The sequence below is a fragment of the Corticium candelabrum genome, chromosome 2, assembly GCF_963422355.1.
Source record: "Corticium candelabrum chromosome 2, ooCorCand1.1, whole genome shotgun sequence".
Taxonomy (NCBI): domain Eukaryota; kingdom Metazoa; phylum Porifera; class Homoscleromorpha; order Homosclerophorida; family Plakinidae; genus Corticium; species Corticium candelabrum.
The window spans coordinates 8,179,827-8,195,594 of NC_085086.1; the positions used below are offsets into that span (position 1 = coordinate 8,179,827).

General features: G+C 41.6%; 1 protein-coding gene across 1 annotated transcript; it reads right to left on the reverse strand.

Moving 5' to 3' along the window:
- Positions 1 to 2,741: 2,741 nt before the first annotated feature.
- On the reverse strand, positions 2,742 to 15,444 carry LOC134198555 (uncharacterized). Its single transcript, XM_062667968.1, has 9 exons — positions 15,385 to 15,444; positions 14,951 to 15,058; positions 14,307 to 14,879; positions 13,083 to 14,105; positions 9,809 to 10,180; positions 9,270 to 9,626; positions 4,704 to 5,030; positions 3,971 to 4,303; positions 2,742 to 3,908 (listed from the first exon to the last, which is right to left on the reverse strand). Exons 1-9 carry the CDS (start codon positions 15,434 to 15,436, stop codon positions 2,914 to 2,916), a joined length of 4,140 nt encoding a protein of 1,379 aa, XP_062523952.1. The 5' UTR covers positions 15,437 to 15,444; the 3' UTR covers positions 2,742 to 2,913.
- Positions 15,445 to 15,768: the final 324 nt, after the last annotated feature.

Consider the following 15,768-nt stretch of genomic DNA (forward strand, 5'->3'; position numbering starts at 1 on the left):
AAACTATTGCGTCTAAAGTAGTGACTGCGACTAGTATTCCTTTTACACAAGCGTATTATAATTTAATGCAACAACTGTCTGTTAATTTGTGAAAATTTAATGCTCGCATGAGACAAAGTAGATTAATGTTGGATGCTGATGTAATTGCTTGGGATTCGCCGGTTTTGTCTTTTAGTAGTTTTTTTGTTAAAAATATAATACTATTTCTATATGTAAAATATATACATACATGTAATTCGAAAGGCTAAATGTAACATGTATGTGACGTCATTGGTCCATTTTGGTGTATTACGCACTGTCCAATACTGTAGAAGGCTACGAGCCTGAAGTTTTATCATTACGTGATTCTGCACGTTTTTGTGTCTTTTTTTTGTGCGCGTTTGTGATCGTACATATCTGCAATACGGTATTTCGCAGCTCCACAATCTTGCGCACACGCCGATCTCATAGTTATATAAAACCAGTGAAAGCGTCCGCTGTTTCTAAACTTTTGCCATTTAAACGTACTCCCGTTCTCGAATTTTTGTAGAAGGCTTATCAAATCTCTACCAAATCAAAAATGCTTACTTAAATACATATTATTATAATTGCAATATTGTTGTTATCTGATATATGTAAAAGCTCGAATAGTGTGTGTGTGTGTGTGTGTGTGTGTGTGTGTGTGTGTGTGTGTGTGTGTGTGTGTGTGTGTGTGTGTAGTTTCTTTTACTATGGAAGGCTTCAAGGTTCAAGGTTCAAGGTGTGTGTGTATGTATGTGTGTGTGCGTGTGTGTGTGTGTGTTCGCGATAAGCGGCCACAGGTTTTTCCGTTGGCAACCGAAATCGGCACGGACACTCGGCACGCAAAGGAAAAGGTTTGCGTAAAAATTTAAAACTTGGCACAATGTCCCTTCTTTAGGGTTCGACCCCCGCGTAAAATATCTCACGGTCAGACTGAGGCGTCTGTCAGAACCCTACAATATCTTGTTGGTACGAAAGACGGGCAATGTATGTAGTTACTAGTATTGTTAATATTAGAGAAACAGTGTTGCTTACCACATTGTGGACTGTTCCTTTGTTGACAACAACACGGGTTGTTACAATGTGTCGTCAATTCAAAGCATCGGATTCCAAGGTTGCTGCAAGTGTCTGCAGAAGACTGATATTGCCATGCAACACACACTTGTCCGTCAGTAATTTTGTGCACAGCCCCGTGGGTGCCCCTGAACGGTGGCAGAAGAATTCTACTGGAAATGAGCCGTACTGACGAAGTATCGATGCAATCGATGACGAGTAGAGTCCTTCTCCTTCCAAGCGCCAAACGCTGCGCTGTTGAGCGGATACTCGATCACATGCGGATTGATCGCTTTGCTTTCGCAAGTACAGAATGAGACATTTAAGGGTCGCACATTGTACCGATTGACTCCGCTGGCGCACAACTTGGAGCAAGTCGTGTCCGTCAGAGCGCTTTCGTTGACGTGCAAGAAGCACACGCGAACGCACCTAGTAGCATTCTCAAAGTACAGAATAATCGACGAATCGTCGACGACAGTCGAAACAAAGGCAACCGCTTGCGGAGGATTGTTTGGATATTCGAATGCATGAAAAGATTTTGAATAGGAGCGTTCTTCGCAGAGAGTTGAGGATGCGATTTATGAAGTTGTGATACGTACACAAACATCTTCTCTAATTCGTCGAAAACGACTCTGGACTGAAGGACATTAACTGAGAACAAGAATACGCCCCCCGACTTGACGTATATATACTGAATAATATTCCGTGTAATATACTGTATATATATTGTATATATTGCTGTATAATATACTGTATTATATACTGTATATATTCTTTATATATACTGTATAATATACTGTATATATATTATAAATATTGCTGTATAATATACTGTATTATATACTGTATATATTCTGTATATATACTGTATAATATACTGTATGTATACACTATAATATAATGTATAATATACTGTACAATATACTGTATATATACACTATAATATACTGTATAACATACTGTATAATATACTGTATAATATACTGTATAATATTATTATATGCTGTATAATATACTGTATAATATACTGTATAATATACTGTATAATATACTGTATAATATACTGTATAGTATACAGTATAATATGCTGCATAAAATACTGTATAATATACTGTATAATATACTGTATGTTTGCTGTACAATATACTGTGTAACATACTGTATAATATACTGTGTATATATATATATATATATATATATATATATATATATATATATATGTATACTGTATAATATCATTATATGCTGTATAAAATATTGTATAATATGCTGTATAATATACTATAAAATATACTGTACAATATACTGTAAAATATACTATATGTATACTGTATAATATACTGTATAATATACTGTAAATATACTGTATAATATACAGTATAATATACTGTATATACAGTATATATACAAAGTATGTTATATAAGTAAGCGATGCGTTCTAAACGTTGCTTTGGTGGGTTTAGTTGTTGCGCGGAACGCCGACCTGCCCACACCCACGCTCACCCTAACTCAGCCCCCCCAAAATCGCCCTGGCCGGCGCGTTTCGCAACGATCCGAGACCGGTGTCGTGTCGATCGGCGCGTTACAGACATCCATCTATCCAGAAAGACGGAAGAGTGGGTTGGCGTATTATAGTATAGAATGTATATGTTCTATCATTTCGTTACATAATTAGATTGGAGAAAATTCAGATTGACAAAAGAGAAAATGGAACATCACATTTGCTCATAGTTTCTATTTGAACTACGGAAACATATAGTGACGTGACGCTGGCAATTACATTGAAGGAAAATTAATGGACATACAAACACAAACATATAATTTGAGCAAACAAAATCCATGCCCCGATGGCATTCTGGTTCACTTCTGTACAAACGCTGCGAACGCCCATTCGGCTATGCCGCACATGTTGACGTTGCGTTCGATAAGAAAATATCCTTCATCACCCCAATTGTCACCCCACGAATTTCTCGCGATCCAATAGGGAACTCCGGATTCAGTGACTCCAAATCCTGTGAGTACAACACAATGTGTGATGCGACTGTAGTTGCTCCCACAGTAACTCAGTACTGTTTTCGAGTAGAATTGAAGGTTTCCGGCGTTTAGGCACGCCGTTATTGGTCCTTTGCGATAGAGATAGACCATCATGTCATATTCGTCATCTGCAGTAGGTTGAGTGGATATCGTGATGTGAAAAAACCCTGTAATACTTGCATGAATTCGAGTGCGGTTGAAAGAGCAGCTCCTCGTTTGACTAGCAGTTCCTGAAAGGTAAGGATAGCGAATCTCTGTCTGTATGCCACGTGCATCTAAGACGTAGCCCATTGCCTTGTGTGGCATACCTCCATTACAACCGTCCGATTTTTGATCACATGACACAACCTGTTGCGTCGAGAGCTCGATGAGCGGTTTGCGAGCTTGCAGAGCATAAGCACTTTCTATTTGAGCGACAGCAGCAAATGCCCAGGACGAGCCACATTTTCCTTGATCTTTGACTTTGGAAACGATTTGAGGAGACCGTTGTCTCCAATCGAAACATTTAGGGATCGGACCGGTCCAGTCGATTGGATTGGAGTAGGATCCTTTGCGTCTTTCTCCTCTTTCATGTGCTGACTTTCTTACGTCTTCGGTTACAGCGCTAGGCATCAAGTAAGTATTTGCAAATTCATCTTCTGATAAGTCAAAAAACTTGTTGATTCCGTGAGGTGCAAATCTGTCAGCAAAGTTTAGACTTTTGATCTTCTTCAAGTTTTTATGAAAGATGGCCGCTCTTCTATTACGTTCTTCTGAGGAAGAATAAACTTTGTTGTACTCTCGGGTAAAATCTATAAATTGCTGCATATCGTTATCATGAGCTGACACACAAACTTATGTTATTTACCACAAAAGTATTCACAAATCTGTTTTCAATGCTTACGAAAACATATTATTCCCACATCGTTGGCGTGTGAGCAATCTCTTTTTACTTGTGACGTCAAGGAACAAGACCCGGATGTGAAGTTGCCAGAATGTAAGCAACTGTTGTCAAGTATGTGAATGCGTCCTTTTCCTTCTCCAAAGTAAGAGTATGAAAATGATTCAACAGCTTCACTGTAACCAAGGTGATTGCAAATTGCGTTTGCGCTTTCTATGCCCCAATTGTCGTCACAAATTGTACTCCATGATCCATCAATTTTTATCTCTACGCGACCTTCAGAGGAGCTGTATCCGTTTGCAAGCCTGAAAACTTTCTCGTATGCTAATGAGTTATCTAGTAATACAAAAAATTATTGTATAAGTGATGTTATTCAGAAACTTAATTGTGTATATCCTAATTTGTTTACTTTCTGTATTGTGTTGACGACAATGGCATTGCATGAAGATTTACGTTATATAGACACGCTTTGTTTACATAACTATCTCCTAATGACTTAATTAGTAGATTGCAGAAAGATGGAGTTGTTCATTTGCGCAATGAGTCTGTGAATGTCATATGTATATTAATTTGCTTGCATTTCATAATGGCACGAATGTGGTAAAATTAGTAATTATGAAATAAAAAGAATGTATACATTAATTAGTAAACATTTCAGGGTACTTGTAGTGTTGTGTTCTTGTTTTGTAAACATTGGTAACATAATAATATCAAATTTGGAATAGAAAACACTTACTCGTCGGATGGCATTCGACTCCAGCGTCTTGGTCGTGCTTGCAATTATGAACTCCCCAACCAGGGAAAGGGCAATCCTGCAGCCTCTTCTCGGTGCCTCGACACGCAACACGTGCCATCCAAATATGGTAGTGTTTGCTCTGCCCGAACCGTGCAGCTTTCCGGTAAGCCGAAGCACTGGTGTACCCCAATTGACGGCAAACGACATTCGCATCCTTCCGACTCCACCAATCGTCACAAACTGAACCCCATAGTCCGTTGATAAATATCTCCACTCTGCCGCTGTGAGCAGTTCTTCCGTTAACCAAGCGAACGGGGTGAGTCTTGGCTATGAATAGAAACAACAAAACTATGACAAGGAATGCAAAACGGGTGAAAACCATAAGCAGTAAACTGCTTAATTAACTATCGTCGCCATAAGTGCATTCGATTTGGGATCAACATGTTCTATTGCAGAAACAGTCATGAGTACCTGACGTGCCTTTACATATGCACGTAAGAGTGCTCTGCGTATTATATATAAACTGTGTTTCTTAAATGCCGAGTTCAGGCTTTTTCAAACGTAGCAAATTGAGTCAATTGAAATACACTATATGTCATGTTTTAGGACCTATATGTGTTGCAAATTGGGACTTAGAAAGACTGGTAATATAATTAATTAAATGCACGAATTGGACAACATGGCAAACAGACACACAGACAGACAAACAGACAAACAAACAAACAGACAGACAGAACAGCAGAGGAAGAGACAGACGGACGGACAGATACACAGAGCAATTTTCACTAAATGACAATCATCGTCACTTAAAGTTAAACCCAGTAGTCTTCTTACTTTTAGGGCTAGAGAAGTGAGTAGATTATGTGTTTCAATAAAACAGACAGACAGTCAGTCAGAATGAGAGAAACGTTGTTAAATTTGAAATCTTACTCTACCAATAATAATTGAAAAACGGACAGACAGACAGACACGCAGACAGATAGACATATAGTCAGACAGACAGACAGACAGAAAGACTGAAAGACAAACAGACAGGAAGACAGACAAACAGAGAGAGAGAGAGAGAGACAGACAGGGAGACAGACAGACAGACAGAGAGACAGACAGACAGAAAGACAGACAGACAGAAAGACAGATAGACAAACTGACAGACAGACAGACAGACAGACAGACAGACATGGACAACTGAGTGAAGACAGGACGAGTTTAAAAGCTACTGGAGGACGCCATTCTCAATGACGATGAAGCAGTGCAATGCAAGAGCGTTACTGCAGAAGATGAGCAGAGTCTGTTATAGTGGCGACTCAGTTGGTGCCATTTGTAACTCTGTTAGCTTATTGTTAAGGTTTTTACTCTTAGTTGTACTTACGGACCTCTTGGGTCCTACTTGTCTTAGAACTTGCTAATATTTAGAGTAGACTGTAATAATGTCTTGTAAAAGAAATATATGTACTGACAGACAAACAAACAGACATACATACATACATACATATATACGTACATACATACAGACAGACAGACAGACAGACAGATAGACAGACAGATAGCCATCAGCTGATAATGCAGGCTTTGCTTGTACACTGTAGTTTTAAGTGTAGTTCTTATTTTTACACGAGTTTCAATTTTAGCTTAGTTTAGTTGATGAACACTAATACAGTATTTCCCGCGCAATTATACGATTCAGTCAATCAATTATCCGGTTGTGCCAACCAAATATCTGACTCAGCGAACCAATTATCCGCTTGAGGCAACCGATTATCCGATTCGTTCTGCCAACTGTATTTCGCGAATTAGACTCTCACGTTGCGTCGCTTTTTGTTCAGTGCTTTGAGTCACAGTCAAAACTCTCTCATACGCAGACAGATTGTTGTAGCACCGTGGCAAACTCTATGTCTCGATCGATCCGGCTGTATCCGCAACTGAACAGCTCTGCTCTGCCGTCTTTCCTAGCAGATCTTTTTGCAACAACCTCATTGACTTGAGAGGTGGAACTGCTGCACCACCGACAGTGACACTTGTCGCGTTCCGCGTTCATCCGGTTCTGAAGCATCGCCTAGCGAGCTGGAGAATACTCTGAGGTCTTCCGCATGAATGGAGATCTCCTAGCATTTTTTACACGATGCTGAAGCCAAAACGCCACTATTCATGACGATATAAGCTCTACACATGTAACTACGAGCTGAAGACCACACACAAGCGACTCGTGTACGTGCAACGCCTGATGTTAGCCTAGAAAATTTGATGTCTTATGTTTTTGCTGTTCAGTGATGCATGGAGGCTGCAACCATGGACGTAAAATCTTGCAAGAGTACGTCTCACTGCATGTCTACAGCGTACGAGCATTTGTAGAGGAAGACATCTACTGTAGTCTAATTATATACTTCTGTTCTGCTCACCTAGCTCAATCTTTCAGTGACATCATGACTATCATGTGATTGTTCTACTGAAATACTGCAGACATAACATTTACTTTAGCGATTAACATGTGTATACGTTTCATTTGGTACCACTAGCTACTAGGTACAAGTCCCTCACAAACAAGACTACATACAGTACCTATACAGACAAGAACATGCACAGACAAAAAGCAAACAGACAACAGTACGTAGTACATACTAAGGAGGTTCTACATATCTTCTAATCTTGCTGCGTGTGCAGCTTTGACAGTAAGTACATGATAGAAAGCGTTTAGAGTTGAAGCCCTGTTACTTCTTTGATTGCGTCAGGACTCAAACGTAGCAGAAGTTTCCGTCTTGATGGGACAAGAGTCTGACCCTCCACTGCAACAAGAGAACCGTCTTCGCTCAATTTTCTCATTATATGAGCCTTTAGACACTGAAAGCAGTTCTCGATTGCAATAAAGATGCAGCTGTAGGGAGGAAGACAAACAATTTTGCAGTTTTTGCATATCTTCACTAACTCTTGCTTCCACACCGCGTTGGCATGGGGCATTGTCAAAGACTATGTATCGACTCCGGCCAAAGCCAGGTACCATTGGTTCACCAAAGTTACATTCAAAGAGTGATCTTACAAATTCGTCAAAGTGATCTTGTCTAGCTCCAGTTACAAATTGTTGTACTATGTATGACTTCTAGGCCAGGGCAAATGGCACACATTAATGTAATATTGGGCGTTCGTTGATTGTCAGCTACTCTTTTGGCAGAAGACCTCTCACAGACCTACCTTGTGTTCTATCTGTGTACATGACATACCCACATTCAGTCGCGTAGCAGAATCTTGCTCCTTGATCATACTCCCTTTCCAACCATTCTGCGTGCCTTTTTCTTGCATCTTTATTTTCTAGAGAAATTCTTCTCTCTGAAACCGGTTTCATCCTTTTTAAGGTGATAAGCTGGCTTTCCAACTTTCTAGCGATGGTTGACTTTGATATCTCTAGAAACTTCTGCTGTAATAGTAAGGTTTGCATTTCTGCTAGAGTCAGGTCTTGGCGATCTTTGATTGAACTCAACAAAAATTCTACAGCTTCCTGGTTGAGTTTTGTGCCACTCCGTCCTTCTCGTAGTTTGTTGGGATATTGGCGTTGGCTGCAAATTCGATACGCTGTATCTTCTCTAACGCCGTAGAAGACTGTCATTTTTCGGTATGATAGTTCCCGCTGATGCGCGTTTATAAGCAAAGATCTTACTTCGCTGCTGATGGATTTTCCTCCGCGTTTGATGGTAGCAAGTGTAACGGGGACAACATCAGTACCAAGCATTATAGAACGACAGAAGAATTACTTCTATGCCTAGCAAATGACTGAATTATTGACTCATTCGGTAATCTGTTAGGTACGAAACAGCGCTTCCCTAACTACGCTGCTTCCAATTGAAATCACTAGTCGGATAATTGGTTGTCCCAATCGGATAATTGGTTGACTGACTGGGATAATTGGTTGACTGACTTGAATAATTGGTTGCTCCAATTGGATTATTGCGCGGAACACACTGCATTACTTGGACAGTACATGTAGTACCCTACATTGCAAAATGTACCATAGATAATAGTTCAAATATATATATATATATATATATATATATATATATATATATATATATATATATATATATATATATTTTACAGACAGATAGACAGACAGACAGATATTCAGTCAGACAGACAGACAGACAGACCGAGACAGTGACAGACAGACAGGCAGGCAGGCAGACAGACAGACAGACAGACAGACAGACAGACAGACACACACACACACACACACACACACACACACAGACACAGACACACACACACAGACACAGACACACACAGACACACACACACACACACACACACACACACACACACACACACACACACACACACACACAGACACGACAGACAGACAGAAAGACAGACAGACAAACAGACAGACAGACGGACAGACAGACACACAATCTTGCAGTCAGACAGAGAGACAGACATACAGAAAGACATAAAGACAAATAGATAGGCAGACAGACCTACAGACAGACAGAGAAATTGTCAGGCTTACAAAATTTTATTGTTTTGGAAGAGCGTGCTTTAGGAGGAGTGAAAAGTAGAATGTTTGTGCAATGGCACACTTACCTGTTGAATTGCAAATAAGTCCAACGTCTTTGCTATGATTACATTTATCTGTTCCCCAGTCAAGACCAACTTTAAACGGAGAACTGGAATTTTGTTTAGTGCAATCAGCAAACCGGATCAAGACTTTCGATCCATTGCCTTGGCAGTTGACGTCATCCATCCAAATTGGGCCAATTGAGCGACCAAATTGAGACGAATAACTAGTGTATCCAGTATATCCTAGTTGACTGCATGCCACGAGTGCCTCGAAAGAGCTAAAACGGTCTTTACAGACTGTTCCCCATCGATTTCTAACAAATATTTCTAGTCTGCCTTGGTTTGCTTTGCCTCCATCGACCAATCTCACCGGAAACTGACCTGTCCAAGAACAAGTGATAGTAGACGCTTTTCAAATCAATGCTTTTTAATGATTGTTTGCGTGCAATGACTGAACAAGGAACATGACGTCACAATTATCCTTCTTAAGAAAATATTATCTTTCATGTGTCTCTTTATACTGAAAAATATCTTTTTGAGGTATATTTGTTAGTATAACTTACCTTTTTCAGTTTCTAGACTCTTCTTTACTCCGCATGCAACGCGTGTATCGCAAACGACTCCTACATCTTCACCGTGGTGGCAGTCATGTATCGACCATCCGTTGAATTTGCAGTCTTGAAGATTACTCTCGGCTCCAGTGCAATTCAAGTCGTCCATGTGTATCGCTCCTACTCCTTGACCATACGTGTTTGCTGCTCGCTTGTAGCGCAAAGCTTTCGTGTAACCCAAATGATGGCAAGCAACATCAGCCTCTTTATCGCCAAAATTGTCATCACAAACTGTCCCCCAAATTCCGTTGTGCAATAATTCGACTCTTCCCTGATATGGCGATGCACTACCAGCCAATCGTATAGGAATAGTACGTATACGACCTTGAAAAAAGCAATTGAATGTAAGCAATTTACCAAACTGGCCTCATATATCGTACAATATAAAATTTTTTAGGTATTGCAGAAGGAAAAGTTTGCTTTTTAATATGTTATTAACGATCTAGATTAGGCTATAAGTTTGACAAAGAATAAGAACAAAATCTTAATATAATAAACACAATGCACCGTTACTGAGATAGAGCAAAGTTACGAACATTATAAAGAAAAGTTTGCAACTTAACTTATTTTATGCACTAAGAGGTTTCCAGAGAGTGCAGGTTTGACTTTCGTGCGTTAAATGGAGGATTGATGAGCTCATGTGCTGCTTTCACTTCTTTTAATAGAGCCATACACATTCATTTTCTAGATAATGTGTATGGTTCGAGAACACTATTACTGTAAGTATATGCAGTGATTATGCATTGCCTCTATTGCAGTCAGCATGCTAAACGTGTTTGGTGTGACAGGACACAAATTCTTTTAAGTCTGGCCTATGCTAAATGCTTGGGAACTGAAACTCCGTTGAATGAGAGACAAAACTGATATCACATGGACTGTATCATATAATAGTGTAACGTCCCCTTTTAAAAAACAATGTTGGGAATGTCAATTTTATTTTGGTACACTAGCAACATATTTCCTGCATTTATCGAGGAATGTGCATAACGTGTTGCTTTGCTATGTAACAGCGTTGACTACTAGCTATGTTCTTCTATACGGGGCAACAGCAGTAAAGTATCTCTAACGCTTTAGCTAGTTTTCGTTTATTAACCGCGAGAGTTTGAGAAACGCGCGAAGAGTATGAGCAGATACAGCTAAAGCTAGCTGTTTAAAGCTAGCGTTAGCGGTTGCGACAGCAGTAATCTATTATGACGTAATAGCACATGGTCACTTTTGTTTCCTTGATGATGCAGTCAAAGTGTCACACTGCCAGTTAAAACATAGAGACAGCAGTTTTCCGTTTTGCTCTTTGCTTCTAACTTAATTAATGTTCAACATTTTGGAGTACCATATATACTCTAGAAAATCTCCAGTATTTTGAACGAGGGAAGGTACTGTTAGCAGTTCGAAAGCTCCTTGCTCAAGACTAGCCTTGCCCCAAACGCAGTGTGCATTGCAGCCCCGGATGCGCTGCCATCACCACTACGTCTGGTATGGTAACGCCCTACTGGTCGGAGTAAGGATGTAAATCAAATTCCACAGCGCGTTTCATACTAATGTTATTAGCTAGGAACTGAGCCTTCGATTGGACTTTGACGTTGTTCTAGCCTCTGTACTTGCCGATAATACGATTTTAGGCCACTGTGAAGCGTTAGTAAGAGACTGCAGCTACGTTAGAGAGCGTAGCGGGTAAATATCAGATCAGAAATGGCACTTGCAGTGCATCATGCGCCTTTGAACGCATACGCAAGTTCTCATTTGAAGCTGCAATGCGTCATGTGCTTCTACTGCAATGCAATGGACTGCTGCCAACGTACTGCACGCTAATTAGCGAAGATTCCGCGCGACAGTCGTTTCCTGTAATCTACTACGCCGACAAAGTACACTTTTAACTGACACTAATCATGTCCCTAGGGACAGGATTAACACTGACCTCAAGGGGCGGTACCATACCAGACGTAGTGGTGATGGAAGCCCATTCGGGGCTGCAATCCACACTGCGTCTGGGGCGAGGCTAGCTCAAGACACGTTGCTCAGGCGTACTCAGTTTATGTTATGCGTACACAAAGTCTTCGTCAAGGCGTACAATATTGTAATTGGAAAGGAATTGGTACTAATTCGAATAAGCCTATGGTTTCAATGTCGTAAATATTAAATGTCGCTTATTTGAAGGTACTCTCCGTCATTTAGCGCTACGCCCACGCAAACTTGATTGCGTAGTTGCGTAATCAAGAGAGAAGGATGGTTTGAACTACAGGCAAAGCTGGATATCAGTACGCTAGATATTAACAGCAAATAGTCTGAAAACAGATCGCATACGATGGTCACGTTAGAAACATTTTTCAACTCGCGCTAACGCTAGGAGCCTCGCTGACATCAAAATGCTAGAAGACACTCGCGAGGCGTTGATAAAGTTTCCCCGCGGGATATGAAACGGGCATGAATGCAGATGCTAGGCTGAAGGAAGCAAGTACACTGTATTTGTTCACTTGCGCTTATAACGTGCTCTAATCAGTGCTTATCACGTGATTATCAAAATGCGCTCTGTTTGTGCAGTTGGTCCCTGCTCGTCCATTTTGGTGTATTACGCACTGCCCACTTTTGAAGCCAGGCTACGAGCCTAAATTTTTATCACTACGTGTGCTTGCACGTGTCTGTGTCTTGTTTGTGCGTGTTTGTGATCATGCATATCTCCAAGACGGTGTGTCGCAGCCCCAAAATCACGCTCGCACGCCGATTCCATTGTTATATAGGCAGTGAAAGTGTCCGCTGTGTCAAAATTTTTGCCAATTAAACCTCCTCTTGTCCTCGAACTTTTTAACGGGTCATCAGATCTCTACCGAATCTAAAATGCTTACTTAAATACGTATTATTATAATTGCAATATTGTTGTTATCTAGTATATGTAAAAGCTCGAATTGTGTGTTTGCGTTTGTATTTGTGTGTGTGTGTGTGTGTGTGTGTGTGTGTGTGTGTGTGTGTGTGTGTGCTGGCGATTCGCGGCCACGCTTTTGTCCGTTCGCAAACGAAATCGGCAAGGACACTCGGCACGCAAAAGATAAAATTTGCGTAAAAATTCCAAACTTTGCACAGAGTCCTCTCTTTAGGGCTCGTCCTTCGCGTAAAATATGTCACCGTCAGACTGCGCCTTCCGTCAGAGCCCTACAATATCTTGCTCGTACGAAGGACGGGCAATGTATCTAGTTACTATTATTGTTGAAATTAGACTAACAGTGTTGCTTACCACATTGTGGACTGTTCCTTTGTTGACAACAACACGGGTCTTTACAGTGTGCCGTCAATTCAAAGCATCGGATTCCAAGTTTGCTGCAAGTGTCCGCAGAAGACTGATATCGCCATACAACACACACTTGTCCGTCACTGCTTTTGTACACAGCCCGTGGGTGCTCTTGAACGGAGGCAGGAGGATTCTGCTGGAAATGAGCCGTTCTGACGAAGTATCCATGCAGTCGATGACGAGTAGAATCTTTTTCCTCCCAAATGCCAAACACTGCGCTGTTGACCGGATACTCGATCACATGCGGATTGATCGCTTTGCTTTTGCAGGAACAGAATGAAACATTTAAGGGTCGCACATTGTACCGATTGACTCCGCCGGCGCACAACTTGGAGCAAGTCGTTTCCGTCAGAGCGTCGTCCTTGACTTGCGAGAAGCACACGCGAACGCACCTGGTGGCATTGTTGAAGTGCAGACTAATCGACGAATCGTCGACGGTCGTCACACCAAAGGCAACCGCTTGCGGAGGATTGTTGGGATACCCGGATGCAGGAAAAGATTTTTGAATAAGGGCGTTCTTCGTAGAGAGTTGAGGATGTGATTTGTCCAGTTGCGATACGTACACAAACATCTTCGTTAATTCGTCAAAAACGACTCTGGGCTGAAGGACGTTAACCGAAAATGAGAATACGGGGCCCCCCGACTTGAGATAACCCTCATCGGTTAGGTAGGCTGATATGATTTCAATCCGATTTTGCAGCTTCATTTCCGATGCGACGACGTAGCCGTACGTTATTGGATTGTAAATTATGGTTGTATTAACGAGATCTGCGGCTACTCCTCCTGGTGTTGTTCCTCTTATCGATAGAAGGGGACGTTTGATGTAGTGAAATGAACTGGACGGGACTCTTCGCGTCACGATGACGAACTTGTTCGAGTGCACTGTTGTAGCTTTGACGTGAAAGAGAATCATGTAGTTTTTGAAATGAGGATTGTAGACTACAGATGGACAATGTTGAGCAGAGGAGCCTAGAACGAAAATCAACCTGTGTCTGTGTGTAACTTTGTACCTGCGTGCGTGTTTGTGTGCGTGAGTGCAAGCGCGTGTGTCATTGTGTGGGTGCGAGTAATCCAGCTTGCTTGTAAAACTTAAATTCTAACCCATGTGTGCGTATGCTTAGCAAAATATGTCAGGTACAGTACACAGGGTACACAACAAAAAGACCGAACCTGATACTGTCGCACTAACGCGATGAACAGAACCAATACTATTGCCAAACGAATCAAGTCTGAAAGCAAACACGTCGTCTCCATAGCCGTCCCCGTCACCATCACAATCATAGACAAGCAGGAACTCTTGCAAGCTCGAATCAAACGCAATATCATGACAAACGACACAACACCGCACGTGATCAGGCAGCGGATACTTAATGTCTCCCACCTTATCAAATGATCCCACCAACGGCAGAATCGGTGACGGAACAACGTGTTCTGTATGCTCCCTTTTAGTGACGTCAACTGCGGTCACCGCATAGCGCACCGACGCTTCGCTCGTCCGACAGTCGTCTCTCCATTGCATATTCGGTCCGGTCGCCACGGTAGCAATCGGTTCCAAACGAGTGACATCAAATTGTACGAGAGTTGTGAACGTGCGGTAGATGTTGTACTTGGAGATGATCAGCTGTCCTGACGCGAGGCCCCAACTCACAATTCTCGACTCGCCATCTTGTCGGGCTGTCACTCCCGGTACTTGATATTCTACTGCTCTCTTGATTCGCGAGCTTCTCCGGTCGTCTTCATGTTCTACACGTCGATAGCAAGCATCAGGTGCTAACTAAGAGACGGGATTACAGACTCGAACCATCCTAGTATACCTAATTGTATCCTGATCTCGTCACCCACACTGTCTGATCCGGATCCGGTGACAACAGTTGTCTCGCCATCAAGATTGATGATTTCTTCCTGCTGCAAAAATCCAGAACCTGTAGGAAAAGTTTATAGTCAACCGTCTGGAAGAAACGTCGAGGCTGGATGTTGGTGCATGAGGTTGCGCTAGGATTGATCTGTTGATCAGCGCTCGACAATGAATGGTGATGAAAGGACAAAAGCAAATACATCAGTTTTTCGCTCTGAAATGTATTTACGAAACGTTGCTAATTATATGTGGCGGCTCAGCATGGCAACTGTCATCTCGCTATTTCAGAGTGTCGTAACCTTTGCGCATGCAACTAGTAGTGTCGCTTAGTGCTAGTGCTATTTGATTAGACCGTATTAGTGATGTATTAAATTAAAGTTTGTGAACTCTTACTTGAAACGAGTAGAAAGCACGTCAGAAGAAGCAGCACCGAACGCCTAGCCATAGCCTCGGTTCCAGACGCTTTCCCGTATGTGCTACTGCACGTGACATATATATGGGGTCAAATTACCATGGGCGAGCGGGAAAGCGTCTAGGTGCACTGTTAATGCAAACGAGTTTAGGGGTGGGAAATCTATTAGATTCAAATTATACCATTAGTCTCACTGCATTATGTTGCACAATCGTAATACGAGGTAGGTAACTTATCATTCACTTCCATTCGAATAGCATCAAAACAGTCAAGAAACGGCTAACCTCTGAACGACGCAGTGAACTTCGTCTACAACAACAGCAACGACGTGATCACGGAATCGACTCTGTTGAAGGGCGTTTCTC